General features: G+C 44.2%; 1 protein-coding gene across 1 annotated transcript in view; it reads right to left on the reverse strand.

Annotated features, from left to right (window-relative positions):
• The window catches only part of LOC112112900 (sacsin-like), a 138,306-nt gene that overhangs the window by 41,682 nt on the left and 71,717 nt on the right, over positions 1-24,907 (reverse strand). Inside the window, exons 7-8 of the mRNA XM_026653446.1 lie at positions 11,010-11,095; positions 6,080-6,191 (exon numbers count right to left, since the gene is read on the reverse strand). Of these exons, the coding sequence (XP_026509231.1) occupies positions 6,080-6,191; positions 11,010-11,095 (198 nt within the window). The remainder of the gene's footprint in view (positions 1-6,079; positions 6,192-11,009; positions 11,096-24,907) is intronic.

Below are 24,907 nucleotides of genomic sequence, written 5' to 3' on the forward strand. Positions count from 1 at the left end.
GCTTTGCAAATCTCTGCAATGGAGGCCTATCTCAAACAAGATACAGAGGTAGCTGTAGGTGTAGTGGAATGCGTCTATAACCCAGAGGTAATGGTTTTCTGGCTAATGAACAACAATGTTCAATATACTTCCTAATCCATTATGAAAGAGTCTGTTTACCTCTAGACTGGACCTTACACCTTTCCCTGTAGGCAACAGTCTATTAGATTTTCTAAAGGGCTTAGACCTGTCCAGGCAAAAGAGTGTAAACAGATCTCTTGTGGACGGGCATAAGGTCTGGGGAAGAAAACAGGGAGGAAGACCTACTGTGACAGATAAAATTCTTAGGCATAAAGCTGGAATAGGTGGAGAGGTCATGAAGGCAATGAGCTCACTAACCCTCTCAAGCAGAGGTAATTGACATTACAAATGCTGTTCTAAGGAAGCTCAAGACAGGAACTCAGAGGGTAGGCCCATTAACACTGTTAAAAGCAGCTTCAAGTTGCTGTCTGAAAAAGGACCTCTAGCAATGGGAAACACATTAGTCATTCCCTTGAGAAACCTGGAGACTTTGAAGTGAGAGAATAGAGGCTTGTCTTTAATCAACATGTGATAGGTAGATATAGCTGCTAGATGAACTTTTAGGGAAGGTGCTGCTAAACTCTGTGATTTTAAATGAAAGAGAAATGCTAAAATTGCAGGGGCTTCTGGCCCATACGGGGCTAAGCCTTTATCCTTCACGCAACACAAAAGCCTTGTCCATTTTAGTTTGTGATGCTTCAAGGTAAAATTCCTTCTGGACTGTAACAGTACTGTTTGGATCCAGAATGAGTCTCAGACAATATTCCCTCTTGAGTATTAGAAAATATTTAGAATATAATCGCTTCCTTTGGTGCTGGAGGGAAACATCCTCTATAGCCCCCTTTTATAGAAGAGAGATTATTTCCTCCCAGAGTAGTCTCTCATCAGAGGGGTCCCCAGAGAGAGAGAACTGGAAAGTGAGGTGGCCTGGTGTGAAATTGGATTGAGTAACCATCTCCAATGGAATCTACCACCCAATGATCCAAGGTAATCTCACACCAAGCATTGTCAAACAATGAGAGACATGGTTTTAATTCCAGAGAGAGACTCATAGCTCTATAGCATTCCAATAAAATTGCTGTTTCTCAGAGAATATGCAGGGAGGGATCCTGCTTCTGTATTGTGGTCTTTTAGCAGGAGCAGACCCAACAGTGGCAAAAGGCTAGCATCTCCTCTGAGACTGTGTTCTCTGTTACTGCTGGGAGGGAAGTAGAAAAAGTCTCATTTTTGAAGTAGAAGATGCCTGGGAAAACCCTACGGATCAGGCTTAGCCCTTCTGATCTTGATTCTTTCTAGAGTCCCATCTGTCTTATCACTGTAAAGAACTGAACCCTCCAAGGAGAGATCCTCTATTAATGTTTGTGATTTTAGTGCCAGCCTTGATGATCTGAGCCATGAATATAACCTTAGAGCTACACTAGTGGCCATGGCTCTGTCAGTAGAGTCTGAGGTGCCAAAATACTCTTAATGCATGTCTGACTAATGTTCTACCCTCAACAACAAAGCTCTTAGCTGCTTCCCGTCATCCAGTAAAGAGTCAAGAATAGGATTAAAAGCACAGCTATATCTGGACATAACAGTCCATAACAGTGAGATAATTTGCCATTCAGAAGCCAAAGAAGCAGAGGAATATGTTTTTCTCCCAATAGCATCCACTTTATGCCATTCTCTCTCTCCCAAGAGAACAGTCATGGACACCCTCCTACTGTTGGAGAGTTTCTAGGCTTCACAGACTAGTATGGAATTAGCAGAGGGGTACTACAATAAAAAGTGATAACCCTCCAAGGACACGAGATACATACAACTGGTTCTCTCTGATACTGGTGGGGACAACACTGGAAAGAGTCAAATATCTTCTGTTTGACTGAGTAAACCTGGGAATAAAGGAAAACAACCTTGCCCTTTGTCTGCCATTCCATAATGTCAAAAAGGACACAGGGTGTTTCTGGTGCTAAAACCCCAGTCAGTAACAATGGATTTCAGGAAGGCGGATTTTGGTAAGCTCAGAGAGCTGATAGGTAAGGTCCCATGGGAATCAAGACTGAGGGGAAAAACAACTAAGGAGAGTTGGCAGTTTTTCAAAGGGACACTATTAAGGGCCCAAAAGCAAGCTATTCCGCTGGGTAGGAAAGATAGAAAATGTGGCAAAAGACCACCTTGGCTTAACCACGAGATCTTGCATGATCTAAAAAATAAAAAGGAGTCATATAAAAAATGGAAACTAGGACAAATTACAAAGGATGAATATAGGCAAACAACACAGGAATGCAGGGGCAAGATTAGAAAGGCAAAGGCACAAAATGAGCTCAAACTAGCTACAGGAATAAAGGGAAACAAGACGACTTTTTATCAATACATTGGAAGCAAGAGGAAGACCAAGGACAGGGTAGGCCCACTGCTCAGTGAGGAGGGAGAAACAGTAACAGGAAACTTGGAAATGGCAGAGATGCTTAATGACTTCTTTGTTTCAGTCTTCACCGAGAAGTCTGAAGAAATGCCTAACATAGTGAATGCTAATGGGAAGGGGGTAGGGTTAGAAGATAAAATAAAAAAAAGAACAAGTTAAAAATCACTTAGAAAAGTTAGATGCCTGCAAGTCACCAGGGCCTGATGAAATGCATCCTAGAATACTCAAGGAGCTAACAGAGGAGGTATCTGAGCCTCTAGCTATTATCTTTGGAAAATCATGGGAGACAGGAGAGATTCCAGAAGACTGGAAAAGGGCAAATATAGTGCCCATCTATAAAAAGGGAAATAAAAACAACCCAGGAAACTACAGACCAGTTAGTTTAACTTCTGTGCCAGGGAAGATAATGGAGCAAGTAATTAAGGAAATCATCTGCAAACACTTGGAAGGTGGTAAGGTGATAGGGAATAGCCAGCATGGATTTGTAAAGAACAAATCATGTCAAACCAATCTGATAGCTTTCTTCGATAGGATAACAAGTCTTGTGGATAAGGGAGAAGCAGTGGATGTGGTATACCTAGACTTTAGTAAGGCATTTGATACGGTATCCCATGATATTCTTATCAATAAATTAGGCAAATACAACTTTGATGGGGCTACTATAAGGTGGGTGCATAACTGGCTGGATAACCGTACTCAGAGAGTAGTTATTAATGATTTCCAATCCTGCTGGAAAGGTATTAACAAGTGGGGTTCCGCAGGGGTCTGTTTTGGGACTGGCTCTGTTCAATATCTTCATCAACGACTTAGATATTGGCATAGAAAGTACGCTTATTAAGTTTGCAGATGATACCAAACTGAGAGGGATTGCAACTGCTTTGGAAGATAGGGTCATAATTCAAAATGATCTGGACAAATTGGAGAAATGGTCTGAGGTAAACAGGATGAAGTTTAATAAAGACAAATGCAAAGTGCTCCACTTAGGAAGGAAAAATCAGTTTCACACATACAGAATGGGAAGAGACTGTCTAGGAAGGAGTACGGCAGAAAGGGATCTAGGGGTTATAGTGGACCACAAGCTAAATATAAGTCAACAGTGTGATGCTGTTGCAAAAAAAGCAAACATGATTCTGGGATGCATTAACAGGTGTGTTGTGAGCAAGATACGAGAAGTCATTCTTCTGCTCTACTCTGTGCTGGTTAGGCCTCAACTGGAGTATTGTGTCCAGTTCTGGGCACCGCATTTCAAGAAAGAGGTGGAGAAATTGGAGAGGGTCCAAAGAAAAGCAACAAGAATGATTAAAGGTCTAGAGAACATGACCTATGAAGGAAGGCTGAAAGAATTGGGTTTGTTTAGTTTGGAAAAGAGAAGACTGAGAGGGGACATGATAGCAATTTTCAGGTATCTAAAAGGGTGTCATAAAGAGGAGGGAGAAAACTTGTTCACCTTAGCCTCTAAGGATAGAACAAGAAGCAATGGGCTTAAACTGCAGCAAGGGAGGTTTAGGTTGGACATTAGGAAAAAGTTCCTAACTGTCACGGTGGTTAAACACTGGAATACATTGCCTAGGGAGGTTGTGGAATCTCCATCTCTGGAAATATTTAAGAGTAGGTTAGATAAATGTCTATCAGGGATGGTCTAGACAGTATTTGGTCCTGCCATGAGGGCAGGGGATTGGACTTGATGACCTCTCGAGGTCCCTTCCAGTCCTAGAATCTATGAATTTATAAACTGCAGGATATTAGCCATTCTCCCAATGTGCTCCTGGAATTTTTTTTTCATTGGGCGAGAGACTAAAGAAGACCCAATTCGGTCTTCAGGGAATGTACTATCAGTATATTCTTCAATGGGAGACTGTTCCATCTCTTCTGAGAGACGCCTCCTCCCAACTGTCCCTTTAGAGCCAGGCTCATACTAAGGACTTTTGCCTTCAAGACCACCTGATGCCAATATTATCACTGATGCCAATGTTGGTGCCAAAGTATTTCTTCTCCCAGAGGGTTGGACTAGATGACCTCCTGAGGTCCCTTCCAACCCTGATATTTCTATGATTCTAATATGCAACCTTCACAATATTCCAAAATAAGACCACTCTCAAGTATTTTTAACCTAGCTAATGTATACCATCCCAATGCTCAGACTAATCCACTTAAAGAGCCATTGTATGGAAAGTGCATGCCCTTTAAATCAATCCCCAAAGCTTAAAAAGTCTAGGTAATTTCCTAAGTGAACTAGCGCTATCTAAATAAAAACAAAAAGCACTTTTGACTTCTAAGGTATGGAGTCTAGCTTCCCCCAGGTAAGAATGAGACTTCAGGTAGAATACTAAGAGATTAATGACCTTAGGGAACTTAGGCAGTTTGGGCAGCTCTTTTATAACCTTGAGCTCCAATTGTTCAGTCATGAGAGGGTATGCATGTGCCCCAAACACAAACAGCTCCTCAGAAAGTTCTCAGCTCTGTGATGCCAGTAATGTGATGTGATCCCAAAAACAAGACTATACAAATGCTAGTTCAGAGTATTCTACCTCAGCCATTTTGTCAGATCTCAGTGAGACTTCTTAGACCCAACCTGCAAGTTATTCTCAGATTCCAACTTGAAATCTACGAAGCACTATTGTCTTATTATTATTTGTATTCTAGGAGCACTTAAAGACATTGGTTGGGGCCCCATGGTATTAGGAACTGTCCAAAAATAGAAGGCCATGCCCTAAACTGTGTACAGTCTAAAAGGCGAGAAAAACAGATATATACAAACAAATATGCAATATGGCAAAAGTTACAGTACAATTCCCCCAACCTGTCATTCATATAACACTGCTTCTCTAGTCCTACCTGTTGTTCACCTACGAGTCAAACTCCTTCACAGATCTCTCTTTTTTTTTTTAAACCTCAAGTGCCCTCCTCCCACTCTACTAGCCCACAGAAAAACACAGGGCCTCATTTTGGTTGAAAGGTTAAAAAAAAAAAAAAAGAAACACCAACTGTCAGAATTATATTACCACTAACTTGAGACATGAGTACAAAAGAATTTCACATTGTAGTTAAGTATTTATCTGAGGAACTGCAAAGAATCACACTTGTTGCAGTTTCAGTAGAGGTAGCTTTTATATTTAACTAAAAAATCTCTGAAATGCTGTCCTCCCCCCCCTTTTTTTTTAAGGTAACTACTAGCATTTCCTGGATTTCATTAAGAGTGTTGTCATTTTCAACCTAGTGCCTCCTACTATCATGCCGGGGTACTGGGAAAGTAAAACTAATGATTTACCAACACTATCACTTCTTTCAACACCTTGGGATTTCCCCTGAATGACTCCCACCCAAATACTTATCACTAACTATTCCTGAGGTACCTAAGCCTAAAGCACTAAGATTGTATATTACTAGTAGGCTTAATTTGTGTATGCAGATTGGTTACTGGCCCACTTAACTACTGGATTTGTGCAAAGTATCTGCTGTACCCAAATTTGAATAGTTGTTCATAAGGGTCAAATTCTGCCCTTGAATGCATGGATTCAATGAGTGCCCTACTGGGCATAAATGGCAGACTACTGAACCATTGGGACTCACACACACATATTAGAGAACATGAGCTAAAAATTATATATTTACCCTGGTATTGTGCCATGTCCTTCGACCAGAGAGATTCTGTTCCATATTGAGTCTCATCATACAAAAACCTAACCTCTGTGGCACCAGCATCTTCTGCATTCTGGATCAGTTCCTGAGAGCAAAATAACCTCTAAGTGATTACAATAATTTTATGCTTCATCCTAACTTTAATATTATACTTATAGCTTCCAAACTTGAATGAAGAAAATAATTATAGGTCATTGTCTAAACAATGTTTCAATATATTTTCAACAAGTGTGATTTTCTCCAATTCGCTTAAATTAAAATAGGCATTTCTGAATTTTATTTTAGAGGGCAACTATCATACTCAAACACAATTTAAAAAATGTCAAATTATAAATTTTTACCTTATTAAACTATCGCAAACTGGATTAACACAGCAGTCTAGCAGTAACGCAACATATGAAGAAGGGGATAAGATCACACTGTAACTTTCACACTGGAATCAAGCAAGAAGCAATGCAGGGGCATTGTGTTGAGCTCTGGGTTGGGGGATATCGGAGGTATGGAGTCCCATGTATTATTCTGCAGCAGCCCCTCTCTCCAGCTCTGTTGAGAGCGGTAACTACTGTCTTTGAAGAGAGCAGCATCCAGCTCACTTTTGAACAGATGAGCAGTCATAATAATTGAGGGATGAAGGAGGTAAGGAAGAATATAAAAAGGGGGTGATCCCTAGGAGTGTGAGGCACCTCCTTTCCCTAGACCTGCACCACCACCCAAACATGAATAATGTAATTTTTATTTTTCTATATTTGGTTTTCTACAATATGTGATTAGGACTATGTTTCTATTTACATACTTGATTTTTCATACAATCCAGGATAATATGGAAGTGACAATTAGCTGCAGCACTGTTAAATTACTCAGAGCAGAAGGCTTATTATAAAGGACAATATAGTCAAAAGAGCATTACTAACAGAAATTGACAGAAAAATTCTAACAGTGTGAGTATCAGTATATTAGGACCTAATCCTGAAAACACTCATGTACATGCTTACATTTGGAGGGACTACTCATAGTAGTAAAGTTTAGCACTGTAGTTCTCAAACTTTTTTAGTGGTGACCCCTTTCACATAGCAAGCCTCTGAGTGCGACCCCCCTTATAAATTAAAAACACTTTTTTATATATTTAACACCATTATAAATGCTGGATGCAAAGCGAGGTATGGGGTGGAGACTGACAGCTCGCAACCCCCCCCCCATGTAATAACCTCATGACCCCCTGAAGGGTCCTGACCCCCAGTTTGAGAACCCCTGGTTTAGCACATGTGTAAGTGTTTGCAGGTCCTTAGATACTGCATTATTTTTATTGGACCACCAAATACATTTCTAGGCACCAAAAGATCTTTTCTAAAGACTCCCGGCACCGCCATGGCCTAAAAGAGAAACTTGAAGAAGAGTCTTTCCCCGGCACCGATTCCCATGCCGACAGCGCCGGGGTGCTCCGCATTGAGGAGGAGATGCTCGGCGTGGGATCCGCTAACCCAGGGTCAGACTGGGGATGGAGCACAGCCTCCATCAGAAGGCTTTTCAGGCGTTGATCCCTGTCCTTCAACGTCCTGGGGTGAAACCCCTTACAGATCCTACAACAATCTTTTTGGTGGCTCTCCTCTAAACACTTCAAACAAAGTGTGTGGATCATTTCTAGGCATACACTTGCAGCAGACCTCGCAGGTTTTGAAACCTGGAGACCGCAGCATGCCCCGATGCCGGGAGAGCGATGAGGGGGAACCCCCCAAAGAAAACGTAAGAACTAACTCTAATTAATCTAAACTAACACGAAGCTAACTATTTGTAAGGACTATATACACAGACACTGCCAAAGCACTTGTCAAGACAAGAGCAAGGGATGTTCCAGCTAACCATCACTGGCAGTAAGAAGGAAATGAGGGGGTGGTGGGTTGGCAGGGCCCTATATCAAGCGCCATGAAGACGCGACTCCAGGGGGCACGCAGGCCGACCCGACGGATATTGCTGGGGGAAAATCTTATGGCTGCCGTGCACGTGTGCATGCACACACCTGATTGGAATTGACATGAACAAGCACTAGAAGAAGAAACCATGTTTGCCATAGTCTTGAAAGAAGTTAGATGTTAGACAATCTCTCTACTTTTCATTCTAACAACCCATCTGTTCCACATATGTGCAAATGGCAAACTTAAATAAAAACAGCATAGACTACTTCTTGCTAATGTCAACACTACAACAAGTGCATGCTAAAAGATAGTCAGAGAGATGGAGAAGAAAGAGAAATAGTCACAGTTCATCAAATAGTAATGTATCAACAGAATTGCTGCGTGTTGCTTAGTTGCGCCCATAATAATCATCATCAACAATGGTGCAGGAAGATACAGAGAGATCATCAAACCCCTACACACATTACTACTATCAATTTGAATAGTTGCAGTCCACCATTCCTTCCGACGCCCTTTCTATGAAACCACTACATTTTTTGGCTTGTTTCATTTCAATACTATGTATTTAAAGAATTCCCAACCCTTAAATCAAAATAAAAGCAGCAAAGTTTCTGTCAATACTTCCTTAACATTCTGCAAACAAATCAGCACACACAGGGCAGCTCTAGAACTTTCTGCCCTGGCTTCTGGGCAGCAAACCTTGCCTCTCTCCTCCCATTGTAAGAATAGACAAAAACTTTCCGAACCTAACTCAGATCACAGGCACCTGAGAGCTTCAGTTTAGAGTATTTACAGCTGGGACTCTGATACTGGAATTTAACCCCTACCACAAAAAAAAAAAAAAAATGCCAGTGACTGGTTTGTCAGGGCCTCCTCCTAGAAGCACTACTGGGACACTGTGTGCTACAGAAATGGAACACCTATACATCTTATCGATTGCTCTGATCAAGTTCTTTCACAATTTAAGATTTCACTTAACAGAAATAAAAAAGTAAGTAAATAAATAAAAATGTTTCTAGCCTTTATGGTTGCAAAGAAAACTTTTCAATGTGGTGATGTCTTATGAAGTCTGCAGAGGGGAAAAAAGCTCTAATTGCCCCATTCTTCTTAACAAGGTGGGAAATCTGAAACCTAGTGATGACAATATAAGTAATAAAACTGTTGGTTGTTCCACTGCTAATCATTTTATCTGACATATCCAAAAAGTCTGGTAATGTAGGCCAAGTACTACAGGTTTTTTTTCCTTTATACCAGGGGTCTCAAACTCATTTTACCTTAGGGCCAGTGCCAGTCCTCAAATCCTCCCAGCAGGCCAATGTCACTCATGCCGCCCAGAACCCGCCTCCCACAAAAAACTCTGCCCCCCACCTGCCTAAGGCTCTGGGATGGAGTTTGGGTGGGGGAGGAGGTCTGGGGTAGGGGATTGGGGTGCAGGTTCTGGGAGACAGTTTGGGTGTAGAAGGGGTGAGAGCTTGGGCTCTCGGAGGGAGTTTGGGTGGGGGAGGGTCTGGGATGCAGGCTCTGGGATGAAGTTTGGAGGCTGGGGAGTGTGTGGGGAGGGGGTGCAGGCTCTGGGAGGGAGTTTAGGGGTTGGAGGGGGTATGTGGGGAGGGGGTGCAGGCTCTGGGAGGGAGTTTGGGGGCGGGAGGGGGTATGTGGAGATGGGGTGGGGATGCAGGCTCTGGGATGGGGTCGCGGGTGCAACGCTTACCTGGGGCTCCAAGGCGGGGTGGGCCGGGAGGCCTCCGCACGCTTCTGCCCCCAATTACCGCCCCTGCAGCGTCCCATTGGCCGCAGGGGTGCTCGGGGCGGGGGCAGCGTGCGGAGGCACAGCCCCGTCCCGCCCCTGGGCCACAGTGAGGGGCCAGCAGCCACTGGAGCGAGCAGGCAGACGCCGCTCAGCTCTGCTGCACTGCCGGGGCCCCTTAGGGTGGAGTGCCCGGGGTGGCAGGTGGGGCCAAGGGCGAGTCCCGGCCCCAAAACTGCTGGAGCCCCACAGGCCACATTGGGGAGGCTCACTGGCTGCAGATGGCCCGCGGGCCGGGAGTTTGAGACCCCTGCTTTATACTCTAACCCTTGGAGAGATATAGGTCTGCAGTCTCCAGAGCTGGCAATATGACAACACCTTTAATTAGCACTATTTTCATTTTTAAACATCCAGGGACAACTATTCATGTATCTTGTTATTGCAACTCAATTCTTTACTAGAAATATTTTTCTGCTCCTATGGAATTGATGGACTCATTATTATTTGTATTGCTCCAAAACTGTGCTAGCTGTTTTACAGAAAAATAAAAATACAGACAAAATCGCTGCTCTGAAGTCCTTAAAAGTGCTTCTAATCTAAACTATGTTACTTTATAGTACTGTCATGATACATTAAAGAGAGAGACAGATGGTTAAACAGGAGGAGATGGTTTAGGTAATCGGAGAATATCACAGATTTCAGAATAAAAATTAATATAATAATCTTCCAAATTATATCAACACTATGGAGAGGTGAGACAAGCAATTTTTGGAATTACTCAGATACAGTATTCAAGAAAAGCAATTTAACTTAAAATAAGTTCTATTCATATTACTATTTTATTTGTTGCAACATGCGATGGTAAAGAATATTTTGTAACAAGCAAATTTTAAAGGTTCAGTTGGCCTCCTCACATAAGATGCATTGTGATGCTTTTTGTTTCAGTAATCAACATGAAATAATTATGAAGTGAAGTATCCAATAAAAATCAATTGTTTCTGTTCATGTTTTTTACAAAATACATAGTTCTTTTGTGATGAGCAAAAAGAATAGGCCATAAACTAAAAAACAACAACTCACTTGACACTGCCCCCAAAATGGAAAATTATGGAAAGATATATGTACTTATATCAGAATAAACATCTCATGAAGTAAAACAATCTACAACATATTTAACAATGTTTAAAACAACATTAATCTGTCGGGTATATTTACTTAACAATAATAAGTACAATTTATTTTATACCTTAAGAATCTGTCCTCCTTCTGGATATCTTCTTAAAATGTCTTTAAGAAAATCAACAAGTGGTGGAGTTGTTTGGCCAAAACGGCCTAAAAATATAAAAAGAAAAAGCAATTGGTTATTCTGTTACTGGATTTAATTTTAGATTTATACTGTACTCATCATGTGATTACTGGGTTGCACAAAATTATTTTTTAAAATTCACTCAATGCCAGGTGCCAATGCCATAAAAAGCTCCCACCACACAAATAAACCATATGTATATGGCACAATTAACCCTCTTAGACAAAAGTATGTGAAAACAGAAGGCTCTTATATCTTGCTCCAAAAGTCAACACACCTTGCCTGCTTCAGATCTGTAGGGTAAGAAAATTCCAGGACCAAGGTCTTACCCCAAGTACACTCTACTTCCACCCTCTGATGTTCAAATCGAGGTAATATAAGCAAGAGGATCCTACTTGTTTTTTACTATTATGATAGTACAAGGTGGAGAAAAGTAGACTGTCATGAACCTAGAGACCTAAACCATATAGGTCTTTGACAAGCAATGTCAATGTATTAACTCACATTAAAAGCTAGTCCAGCCTGCAGATAAAAGTGAATTAATTACACCTCTACCCTGATATAAGGCGACCCGATATAACATGAATTCGAATATAATGCGGTAAAGCAGTGCTGGGGGGGAGGGGTGCTGCGCACTCCGGCGGATCAAAGCAAGTTCGATATAACGCGGTTTCACCTATAACGTGGTAAGATTTTTTGGCTCCCGAGGACAGTGTTATATCGGGGTAGAGGTGTATGTGTAATAGTTGTTCTCTGAAGATGTACATCAGAAAGTATCAACATTCTTGGATTCAGATTCTGGCCTGTGACCAAAGCTGCACTTTTGAAACTCAAAATTCTAAAGCTGTTGCTTCCAGCAAGGAACATGCACCAGTCCTCACAATGGAAAGTAGGCACTCCTTGGTGTTCTAACTACTATTCCTTTTACAAGCAGTTTGTGAAATAATGTGCATAAGTATATAAAAAGGAATAGAATAATAGGCAACAATTACAGATTTCTCAAGTATGTGGAGAAGAGGTTGATCTATAATGATGTCTATCTTTATAGAACAGTATAGAAAAAATCTCTTTTCTAAAGATACCTTTTATAATAGATCACCATTTAAGGACCTTGAAAGCTTCAGGAATATCTCTATAAAACAAAATTTAAGAACAAGAAGCTGCAACAGCCAGCTGATGTAGACAGAGACTTTTTTGTTCTATACAGAAGTATAAGATATTCATAAAACAATACTGACAGCTCCAAGATGAAGTAAATTGACTAGGGGGCAGGTGAGTTTGAGGGCTTCTATCCTGAGAAGAGGTTTTGTAAGCAAGTGTGGATTCTTGCATAGAGGCTGCATCTTAGCAATAATGCTTAAAGAATGTGTTTAAAGAATTCCACATAGCTGCTCTGCAAATCTTCTGGACAGAATCAGTTCAGATGCTTCCTATCATATACTGGGACACTGCTTACTTCACTGAGGGCACCACAAAATCAACTGAAGCAACCTAAGTGATATAGCTGACGGAAAACGTTAGGCTGATTAACATTTCTTGCTAACTTCTCAGGTCAAAGACCTAATCTATCAATGCCAACGAATATTAGACTGTCTTGAGAATATGACTCATTCAAGAGTACAGTTTGCAGTGCTTGAGATGTCAATCAGGTTACACTTGACACAAATGTGGCTCCATGATTCAGAGGAACTACGCCTTATTTGACAGGACACTGGTAGAATTCACCACTGAATTACAGTGTTGAGGAAGTAGGGGCAAATCTTCAACGTACTCCAGTAACCAACACAATGGGTTTTACTGACCCTGTTGGGGTTGGCAAGTGACAGCTTCAGGGCCTTCCTTACTAAAGAAGCCATACTGAGTCACACTAATGGTCCATCTAGCCCAGTATCTTGTCTTTTAACAGTGGACAGTGACCGATGATTCAGAGGGAATTAATAGAACAGGGCAATTTTGAATGATCCATCTCCAGTTGTCCAGTCCCAGCTTCTGGCAGTTGAGGGTTTAGAAACACCCAGAGCATAGGCTGCATCCCTCAGCATCATGGCTAAATTACCCCATTGGTGGACCTAGCCTCTATGAATTTATCTAATTCTTTTTTTTAACCAAATTATACGTTTGGATTTCACAATATCCCATGGCAAGAGTTCCACAGGTTGACTGTGTGTTGTGTGAAGAAGTACTTCCTTATGGTAGTTTTAAACCTGCTGCCTATTAATTTCATTAGGCGACCCCTGGTTCTTGTGTTATGTGAATGAGTAAATAACACTTCCGTATTTACTTTCTCCACACCATTCATGATTTTTAAGACCTCTGTCATATCCCCCTTTAGTCGTCTCTTTTCCAAGATGAACAGTCCCAGTCTTTCTAATCTCTCCTCATATGGAAGACCTCTAATCATTTTTGTTGCCCTTCTCCGTACTTTTTCCAATTCTAAATTATCCTTTTTTAGATGGAGCTACCAGAACTGCATACAGTATTCCAGGTGTGGACATACGATGGATTTATATAGTGGCATTATGATATTTAATGTCCTATTACCTATCAATTTCCTAATGGTGCCTAACATTTGGTTAGCTTTTTTGACTGATGCTGCACATTGAGCAGATGGTTAAGCAGAGAACTACCCAAGATAACTCCAAGATTTCTTACTTGAGCGATAAGAGATAATTTATACTCCATCATTTTGTATTCATGGTATGGATTATTTTTTCCAATGTGCATTACTTTGCACTTATCAGCATTTAATTTCATTCCATTTTGTTGCCCAGTCACCCAGCTGTGCGAGATCCCTTTGTAACTCTTCACAGTCAGCTTTGGACTTAACTACCTTGAGTAATTCTGTATTGTCTGAAAATTTGACCTGTGTTCAGGCTGCATCACAGAATCAAAAGACTCAAGATTGAATTCTTGATTATTTGTGGCCAAAGCCTTCAAACACTTTTGGACTGACTGTGCATCAGACTTACAAGTAGTGTCTGAGGAGGCCAGGATTGTTTTTAAGGTGCTTTATCTAGGACCTGACCATTCATTGTGACATCCCTCCAGAACCTGAAATGGAAACCAAGATACTCGAGTCTCACTATTCCTTCGCTGTCAGCAAATAGCCGTGAAATCCACTGGCAAAGTGTTTGTCTCATTCCCCTCTAGTGCTGGTCCACATAGAGGATGGCAGCCTACCATTGCTATCAGTTACTCCATTAGCTCAAGTGACAGAGATCTGTACTGTGGATGAAAAGGTTCCAACCCTGCTGATGAACCATGTGGGCATCAATATAATTCCACATGGTGGAAATATGGGTTTTTTTAGTTTGCTTTTTCAAAAACCTAGGAAATTACACACAAAACACTACATTAAAAAAACATTCTGGTTGCAAGGTCAAGCACTCAGAAGTTAGGAAATGCCAGAATTAATCCCTGTGCAACATTAAATCAGCCCTCCATGTTGTAGCCCATAGAGCTAGCTTTAGCATTTATTTTATTCAGCAATAATGCAAGGAACCCACAAGACTGGATCCTGTAAGACAGCTGTTAGCACAAGGCTTGAGGCCTATTAACTTTGACACAGATAAATGGCCTAACAGTCACCCCTAAGTTTTGGGGAACTGGGAATAGAGTGTTTAAGGGGGAAGTTTGTTCATAATGACACCAGCCGGCCACAGTAACATGAGCCAACACCAGCTTTTGGATATTTTAGGATGGGAACATCTGCAGATGTCTGACCCACAAGAGTGCCATAGCAACGAACTGATGTATATGATAATAAGTTGAGATAATGAATATAGTAACTTCTAGGAGAAGGTCACCCCAACATTAGTAGGGTGAGGAAATACAAATAAGGAAGAGGAGAGAAACCCCTACTGAATAGGTTTCAGAGTGGTAGCCATGTTAGTCAGTATCAGCAAAAACAATGAGGAGTGCTTGTGGCTACTTAGAAACTAACAAATTTATTTGGGCATAAGCTTTCACGGGCTAAAAACCACTTCATCAGATGCATGGAGTGGAAAATACAGTAGGAAGATATATATACACCGTTCATGAAAAGATGGGAGTTGCCTTACCAACTGGGGGGTCAGTTCTAACGAGACAATTCGATTCAACTGGGCTATTATCAACAGGAGGAAAAATCACTTTTGTAGTGGTAATCAGGGTGGCCCATTTCAAACAGTTGACAAGAAGGTATGAGTAATAGTAGGGGAAAATTAGCATGGGGAAATTAGTTTTCAGTTTTTGTAGATTTCAATTAAATTCAATTAAAGTCACTACAAAAACTAAAAAACTAAAACCTAATTTCCCCATGGTAAAAATTTGAGGTGTAGACATGGGAGATTTTATCCTTGTGGAAAACCGTGAAAGGTGGGTCTGCCATCATAGCTCCAAGTTCACCGACCCTTCTCATGGAAACAATAGCAATAAGGAAGGCAATTTTCCAGGAAAAGAAGGACATGGAGCACAATACTAACGGCTCAAAGGGTGGCTTCATTAGCATGGAGAGAACTAGATACAGGTCCCATTGGGGTGCGACCATTTGTATGGGTGAGAAGGTTCTGATGAGGCTTTTCCAAAACCTAGCGGTTAGCAGGTGCATAAAGATAGAGTAATCTTCCATGTGGTACTCCTGGGGGAATTCTGCGCCACTGCACATGCGCAGAATTTATGTCCCCCGCAGATATCTTTGCTACCCTGCAGAAAAATGACTTTCTGATGGAGAAGCAAAATGGAAGCCACAAGCGTGGTCAAGCAACCCTCCCCAGCAGTATGTTTCGGGTGCCCAGGGCAGCTGGCAGAGAGGTAAATCACCCACCCCCAGATTTCTCCCCCAGCTGCAGGAAGCTCTGCAAACTCACCCACCCACCCCTTCCTGCACCCATTGCTCCTCAGCTGCAGGGGGGGATCCCTACACAGGGAGCTGCTCTCCCATCCACCCAACCCCTGTGCATCCAGATCCCCTCATACCCAGACCCTCCCGCCAAGCTTCACCCTCACTTTCACCTGGACCCTCCTGTAGAGTCCCATTATCGCTGCACCCAGAACCCCCCCCACACAAGCCCTTGAGCATCCAGATCCCCCGCACCTGCATCTCCCACTGAGCCACCTGCACCCAGATTGCTCCACACAGAACCCTCTCAACCCACACCTGAATCCCCCCACACTAAGCCCCTCCATACTTGGATCCTGCCTTGCTGAGCCTGCCTGCCCACACCTGGTGCACCTGGCACAGAGAGGAAGGGCCCTGGGGTGTTTCTGGGGCAGGCCCGGTCCTTGCGCTGTGTCAGGGTTGGGTGCTGCCTCACCACTGAGTCCATATCCCCGGGGGGGAGCTTCACAGTGATCTCCCACCTCTGTGCAGCCAGTGGCCTGTGCTCCCCAATGCCATGCTGGAGCCTCCACATTTATTTGACAAATAAAATGTGCAGAATTATGCAGAATTTTAAAATATTATGTGCATAATTTTTAATTTTTTGGCACAGAATTTTTAATATTTTGGTGCAGAATGCCCACAGGAGTAATGTGGAACACACTAATTGCTGCCAGATTAACTCTCCAAGAAATGAGGGCGAGACCTGATGATTTTAATGACAGAACGTAATCCAGGATGAGGGGGATCCCCATCAATTCTGGTAAAACTCCTTGTTGCCAAACCCAAGATGAGAAACATCTCTACTTGGCTCAGTAACATTGCCTAGTGGAGTTCTTTCTGCTGCTGGAGAGAATGTCTTGCACAGCCGAAGAGTATGTCCGTTCTAAAGCAGATGCCCCTCTGAATACCACGCCCTGAAGTGGAGCGCATGTGGATTGGGATGCCTGATCTCGCCGTTGTACTGGGTCAACAGATAGAGGAAGTTGAGGATGGGAATTGATGGGCAGGATGACATGCGGACGAGACTGGGAAATTGGAATTGTCTAGGCCAGCAAGGGGCAATTAGAATGACGGTCACTTTGCCTCATTGGATCTTGTGCTGCACTCGAGGCAGTAGCAGCAGGGGCAGCAGGTTTGTATAATTTTTGGTGGTGCCCAGAACAGGTCCAAGTCCCAACCCCACCCCCTGCCTAAGGCTCTGGGAGGGAGTTTGGGTGCTGGCTCTGGGCTGGGACAGGGGGTTGGGGTGCAGAAGGGGGTTTGAGGTGCAAGCTCTGGAAGAGAGTTTGGGTGCTGGCTCTGGGCTGGGTGCGGGCTCTGGGAGGGAGTTTGGGTGCTGGGTGCAGGCTCTGGGACGGGGGTTGGGGTGTGGGAGGGAGTTTGGGGTGCAGGCTCTGGGCTGGGACAGCGGGTAAGGGTGCAGGAGGGGGTTTGGGTGCTGGGTGCGGGCTCAGGGCTGGGACAGAGGGTTGGGCTGCGGGAGGGGGTGCGAGGCGTGGGGCTGGGCCGGGGATCAGGAGTTTGGGGTGCAGCAGGCAGGCTGCCCCGGGGCTGGGGCGGAAGGCCAGAGAGGATGACTCCCCCAAGCCCTATCCATGCTGGCAGAAGCAAGCTCTGGGGGTGGGGGGCGGGGGGCCCTCCCCGGCCCTCCCCGGCCCTCCACTCCCCAAGGACCCCCAGGCTGCTGCTTAGGAGGTCCAGCCAGGATAAGCCCCCCAGAGTCAACCCGGAGTTACCTGCCGGGGGCGGGGACTACCATGCACCTCCTCCCGTCCTCCGGTGCAGCAGCCACCTCAGCCTGCCCCCGGCACCGCTCCCTTGTAGCTGGTGAGGGAGCGCAGCGCAGAGCTGCAGGGGGCAGCTGCCCGCTGCCCAGGGCAGGCAGGGATGCTCCAGGGGACTGTGGGGGCAGCAGGCAGAGCCGGGAGACGCTTGGGGAAGGGGGTACACGGGGGTGGCAGGCGTGGCCAGGGAACGCTCGGGGGAGGTGCGGGGGCAGCAGGCAGAGCCGGGGCAGAGACCCAGCCCCAAACATTGCTGGAGCCAGGCCCCCCAGGCCCTGAATTTGCTGGAGCGCTGGCACAACAGGCCCATACAACTCACCACCCCTGAGCAGCAGTAGTGGAGAGAAGACGTAGGTGAGTTTGACTGACCAGGAGAGTAGGAGACCGTTGCTCTGGGAGCAGTGGCCAAGGGCTCCCCTGAAGCAGAATACAGTGCATTTGCTGTTCATCTGTGAAGCGAATAGGCATCTGGTCAGGGACTCTAATCAGGTGAAGATGTCATGTACTACTGAATCGTGAAGTTCACACTCGTGGTCAACCATTAAGTGAGTCCACAAGTACATTCTTTGTTCCAGGAATATAGGCTGCAGACAAGAGGATCTGGTGATTGATGCACCAATTCCAGAGATTTACCGCTTCTCCACATAGAGTGGCCTATCTCGTTTCCCCCGTTTGTTGATATAGAAAACAGTGGCGGTGTTGTCTGACATGATGTGAACAAGATGGGGAGCGAATGAACAGAAGAAAAGATTGGCATGCCTTTTTTACAGCTCGGAGTTCCAGGATATTTATGTGCATCCTGGATTCTTGAGAAGTCCATATTCCCTTTTTCATGTGGTCGTCCATGTGGGCTTCCCAGCCTACCATGGATGCGTCGTTGATGATCATCTTGTCCGGGGAGGACGGAAGAAAGGCCCCCGTGCATATATGACATGGGTCTGTCCATCACTGGAGGAATGACAGTACCTTGGCGGAGACTGTCAGCATGAAGTCCATGGAGTGATGGTTTTGTGAGTAAACAGACTGGAGCCATGTCGAAGGCAGCAGAGGTGGAATCACACAAAGGGGGTCGCATAGGTACACAAAGCCACATGACCAAGGAGGGACAAGCAAGTCCTGGCCAGTACATAAGGATTGCTCACAATGTGAGTTACGATGCCGTTGAGTGTCTGGAATCCGTCCATAGGCAAGTAAGCTTGTGCTGAGACCTAGTTCATGGTAGCTCCAATGAAGTCCATTGCTTGCGTGGGGTCAAGGATTGATTTCTCAACATTGACACTGACTCCGGGGGAAGAAAGGAGGCTGAGTAACAAAGAGGTTGATGTGTGGGCTTCTTAGAATCATAGGACTGGAAGGGACCTTGAGAGGTCATCTAGTCCAGTCCCCTGCATTCATGGCAGGACTAAGTATTATCTAGACCATTCCTGACAGATGTTTGTCTAACCTGCTCTTAAAAATCTCCAATGATGGAGATTCCACAACATCCCTAGGCAATTTATTCCAGTACTTAACCACCCTGACAGTTAGGAAGTTTTTCCTAACTGCCCTTACTGCAATTTAAGCCCATTATTTCTTGTCCTATCCTCAGAGGTTAAGAAAAAAAAATTCTCCCTCCTCCTTGTAAAAACCTTTTACGTACTTGAAAACTGTTATGTCCCCTCTCAGTCTTCTCTTTTCCAGACTAACCAATTTTTTTCAATCTTCCCTCAGAGGTCATGTTTTCTAGACCTTTAATCATTTCTGTTGCTCTTCTCTGGACTCTCTCCAACTTGTCCACATCCCTCCTGAAATGTGGTGCCCAGAACTGGACACAATATTCCAGTTGAGTAGAGCAGAAGAATTACTTTTCGTGTCTTGCTTACAACACTCCTGCTAATACATCCCAGAATGATGTTTGCTTTTTTAGCAACAGTGTTACACTGTTGACTCATACGGTATTTAGCTTGTGGTCCACTATGACCCCCAGATCCCTTTCTGCAATACTCCTTCCCAGGCAATCATTTCCCATTTTGTATGTGTGCAACTGATTTTTCTTTCCTAAATGGAGTACTTTGCATTTCTCCTTATTGAATTTCATCCTATTTACTTCAGACCATTTCTCCAGTTTGTCCAGATCATTTTGTATTTTAATCCTATCCTCCAAAGCACTTGCAACCCCTCCCAGCTTGGCATCGTCCGCAAACTTGCCTGGATCTGGCTGCTAGGTGTCAATCATTGAGATATGGAAACATGAGGAAGCCATAACAACTGATGTGCTGCTACTTCAAAAAATACTTCGGTGAAGATTCTGGGAGTGGCAGCTATCGCAAAGGTGAGCACTCTGTATTGAAAATAGTGGGTGATCACTGTAAATCTCAGGAAATGTCTGTGGACAGGATGAATATTGATGTGAAAGCAAGTGTCCTTCATATTGAGAGCCATAAAGCACATGCCCTTCTCTAAAGATGGAATTATCGCTTCCAGCGTGACCAGACAAAACTTAAGTTTGTGGACAAAACGACTGAGGTGCCAAAGACTGGGGATTGATCTCCACTGGAAGGCGAGACCTGTGCTTCTTTTGATGTTTCCTTGAGGGCTCATAAAGTCTCCTAGGATAGAACTGAAGAGACCTGTAGCGTCGGGTGGATGAGTGGCGGTGGAATTTTTGTTTCGGGGCAGAGTGTAGATGCCCAATGAGCGAAGAGTAGTCCTGGAGTCCTTTAGTGTGTGTAGTGATTCATCTGTTTTCTGGTTAAAAAGATGGGATTTGTTGAAAAGGAGCTCCCTCTCAACGGTGTTCTGGACCTCCCTAGGAAAACCAAAAGAATGGAGCCAAGACTCTGTATGCATGACTATCACTGTAGCCATGGCACTGGAGGAGGTATCCACTGCATCTACTGCAGACTGGAGGGTAGTTCTGGCCATGAGCTTCCCTTCATCAACAAATGCTTGTAAACAAGCATGATCTTGATGTGGAAGGTTATCAGCAAACTCCTCAAATGTACTGTAATTCAGGCCATATCACAGTTGGCTAGCAATGCCTGATAATTTGTGATCCTGGATTGCAGGCTAGAAGATGAGAATACTTTACGTCCTAGAAGATATAGACACTTCCCTTCTTATCGGCTGATGTAGCTCAAGGGTGTTGTTATTTGAACCTTTCTGCAACAGCCTGGACTACAAGGGAATTTGGAGGTGGGTGGGAGAAGAGAAATTCAGAGCCTTTGGTCAGAACATAATAGCACTTCCCCGCTCCTTTGGGGTAGCCGTGCATGTGGCAGGGGTGTGCCATACAGCCGTGGCAGGCTCCAGTATGGCTTCATTAATCGGCAATGCTATTCTTGCCGGTCCCAAGATGTGAAGGCTATCCAGAAGCTTGTGCTGGAAGGCTTGGATCTTCTCTAAAGGAATCTGGAGTTCCCCCATGACTCTCCTTAACAGCTCCTGGAATTGCTTGAAGTCATCCGGTGGGGAAGGGGATGATGTAGCCACTGCCTTGTCTGGAAAAGAGGAAGGAAACCTTGCTAGTTCCAGTGGAATTGCTAGGACCAAACTAAAAAGTTTTTCCTCCACCATCAGATCCATATGCCTGCTGGAAGGATCCCTCAAGGGGGAAGGAATGTGACGGTTCCCTTGCAGATCAGGCAGGTTCTGAGTGGAGTATTATGTCCAGGGTCCCCAATATGGCCAGTAGGCTGGATACAACAGAGATTGTGGGGGTCCCCACAGCATGGGATACCAGTAGCTCTGTGCTGGCTGAGGCAGTAGGTGCTGCTATGAACGTGGTGGCCTCCGCGATGGTGCATAAGAGTGGTATGATAAGGGTGGTTCTTCTCCCAGTTCTGACTCATGAGAAGAGGGGGAGGATTCTGATTCTAATGACGGTACCGTTGGAGCCAGTGGAAGAGTGTAGAGCATTGGTGCAAAGGATGAGGGACCCTTTGGTTGAGATATAATCTCTCTAGAAGTGATGAGACCTGATGGAGGGGGTGACTCCAGGTCTGGAAAGGCAAAGACCTCCTGGAGTGTGGTTCCAGATCTCCCTGGTGTGAGAGGCATTCTTTTCTTTCCCAGTCATTGGTACCACCGCTGGGATCTTTCCCTGTGCAGGAGAGTCTTGTGTCTTGTGGGGTACCAGAGATGGCAGTACTGACAGAACCACAGGACCCCATTGTTTATGGGTCTTTTTTTCATGCCTGTGGGACATAGAACATACTCTGTCCCCTTGGGCTGAGCTGCTACAAGGAGCATCCATCTTCTTTGAATTGGAGGAAGACTTATAGTAGTGCTTCTTTACCTCCCAACTAGTCCCCCCCCATGGTGTTTGTGGGGGTGGTTCCACTGGACTAGAGTCAGATGTAGTAGTGGGAGGCATGATCCTCGCTGAATCAGGCAAATGTAGAGGGGGGTACCCCAGCCTGGGTCCGAGTGTGGTCTCATGGCGAGCTCCATGAGATGCTTCTGGAGGCGAAGTGCCCAGCCTTCTCGGGTGCAGCTGGGGAAGGATTGGCAAATACTACACGTTGTCGCAATGTGAGCTTCTCCCAGGCAGCAGAGGCAGCACTGGTGGTCACCACGGACCGAGAAGAATCGTGGGTAGGAGACACAGAGTTTGAAACCCAGCGCCCTGGGCACAGCCCGGTACCCACACCTGGGTACGGGGAGCGGGGCGTGAACAGTGAAAACCACAAATCTATCTAAAAACAAGTTGAAATTATTAACTATTAAAACTAAGAAAGAAAAATAAAACTAATAAATTACTATAAAACTCATAAAAACTATGTACAACTATCTTTTTTTAGAAGTGCATCAGAGATGAGGATAACGAGTTCGGATCCAGACCATGCAGTGGATAGAAGGAACTGAAGATGTGGTCTGTCCTCCCCGCCCTTTATCACAGTGGACGGAAGCACAAAGCAGGCCAGGGTGCATGCGCAGACCAAGGGATGCTACTTTCAATTTCTCTGAGTCTGTGCGCATGGTACTTCCCAATCCTGCTGGAAAGGCATAACGAGTGGGGTTCCGCAGGGGTCTGTTTTGGGACCGGCTCTGTTCAATATCTTCATTAACGACTTAGATATTGGCATAGAAAGTACGCTTATTAAGTTTGTGGATGATACCAAACTGGGAGGGATTGCAACTGCTTTGGAGGACAGGGTCATAATTCAAAATGATCTGGACAAATTGGAGAAATGGTCTGAGTTAAACAGGCAAAGACAAATGCAAAGTGCTCCACTTAGGAAGAAAAAATCAGTTTCACACATACAGAATGGGAAGAGACTGTCTAGGAAGGAGTATGGCAGAAAGGGATCTAGGGGTTATAGTGGACCACAAGCTAAATATAAGTCAACAGTGTGATGCTGTTGCAAAAAAAGCAAACATGATTCTGGGATGTATTAACAGGTGTGTTGTGAGCAAGACACGAGAAGTCATTCTTCTGCTCTACTCTGCTCTGGTTAGGCCTCAGCTGGAGTATTGTGTCCAGTTCTGGGCACCGCATTTCAAGAAAGATGTGGAGAAATTGGAAAGGGTCCAGAGAAGAGCAACAAGAATGATTAAAGGTCTTGAGAACATGACCTATGAAGGAAGGCTGAAAGAATTGGGTTTGTTTAGTTTGGAAAAGAGAAGACTGAGAGGGGACATGATAGCAGTTTTCAGGTATCTAAAAGGGTGTCATAAGGAGGAGGGAGAAAACTTGTTCACCTTAGCCTCTAAGGATAGAACAAGAAGCAATGGGCTTAAACTGCAGCAAGGGAGGTCTAGGTTGGACATTAGGAAAAAGTTCCTAACTGTCACGGTGGTTAAACACTGGAATAAATTGCCTAGAGAGGTTGTGGAATCTCCATCTCTGGAGATATTTAAGAGTAGGTTAGATAAATGTCTATCAGGGATGGTCTAGACAGTATTTGGTCCTGCCATGCGGGCAGGGGACTGGACTCGATGACCTCTCGAGGTCCCTTCCAGTCCTAGAATCTATGAATCTATGAATCTATGTGTAACCCCTCAGTGGAGTACAATAGAGACCATCACTCGAAGAAGAAAAATCAGGTCCTATGTGTCTCAAACTGGGAACTCAAAATTAGTGGATATTTTTACCTTAATCTCTCTGTGCCTCAGTTCCCATCTGTAAAATGGGGATAATATTACCACCACACCTCAAGGGATATTGTAAAAATAAATTCCTTAATATTTGTGATGCTCTCAAATATTATAGTGACAAGCACCACAGAAAAGCCCATGAAGAAATTAATAATTCTGTCTTCAGAGCAGGGTCTGGATAGTGTGCAGTAAATAAGCCATGGGGACAGACATTTATCGACAACGAGGAAAAAAAATATTGAATATCTACTCTTTCAATGAGCACCATCTATCCTGTGCTCTGAGTAAGGCAGAGGTCCTGATGAAAAAAGGGCATGATCATGTAATTAAAGACTGTATCATAATATGTATGCATAAGGAGCAAATTAAGGTTACATAGACAACTTTAATTCTGACATTTCCTAATTTTTGTGTGTTTGACATTGCAACCTTAATAATGTTCTTTTAACAGTTTGTGCATAATATTATTTTGATTCATATGTCAGAAAGAAGGGAAGCCTATCCGAGGTTCTAGGTAGGCATCTTTGCCAAAGATTACAAAAAACAAACTCCCCATCTCCTTGCTCGGCTAACCCCATTAAAAACCCACCCTCCACATCAGCCTGTGTCATCAGATGCACCTTGCAGCATGATCTGAGGATCAATCTACCAGGGCTATTTCAAATCAAGGGGTGGAGTTCATTCCAAAGCTGGGGGCCTTTCATAGAGAACTCTGTACCACCAGCCCCCTCTCTCTTAAATTGAGAGGATCCAGCTCAAGCACCTCTGCTGATTGCAACTGCAGCACTGTTGCAGGAAGACAGAAAGAAAGAGGGCATCTCCCTAGTAGAAAGGTCCCAGTACACTGAAGTCAAGTTAAATTCCCCTTAAATTCAATGCAGAAAGCCAAAGGCAGCCAGTATATCTTATGTAACAGAGTTGTCACTAAGAAGCGCCAGGCAGGTCACTGCATTCTGCAACACCTTAAATTTCTAGATTGACTGAAAATGTAGCTCCATTTACTGAACAATACAGCAATCCACTCTTGAGATGATAAAGGTATGGATCACAGTAGCATGTGGCCATTTTATGGCCACATGCAGATGGTAAAAATTATTTCTTGACACTGCTGCTAT

The sequence above is a fragment of the Terrapene carolina genome, unplaced genomic scaffold (genome assembly GCF_002925995.2).
Source record: "Terrapene carolina triunguis isolate 2854851 unplaced genomic scaffold, T_m_triunguis-2.0 Scaffold139, whole genome shotgun sequence".
NCBI classification, from domain to species: domain Eukaryota; kingdom Metazoa; phylum Chordata; order Testudines; family Emydidae; genus Terrapene; species Terrapene triunguis.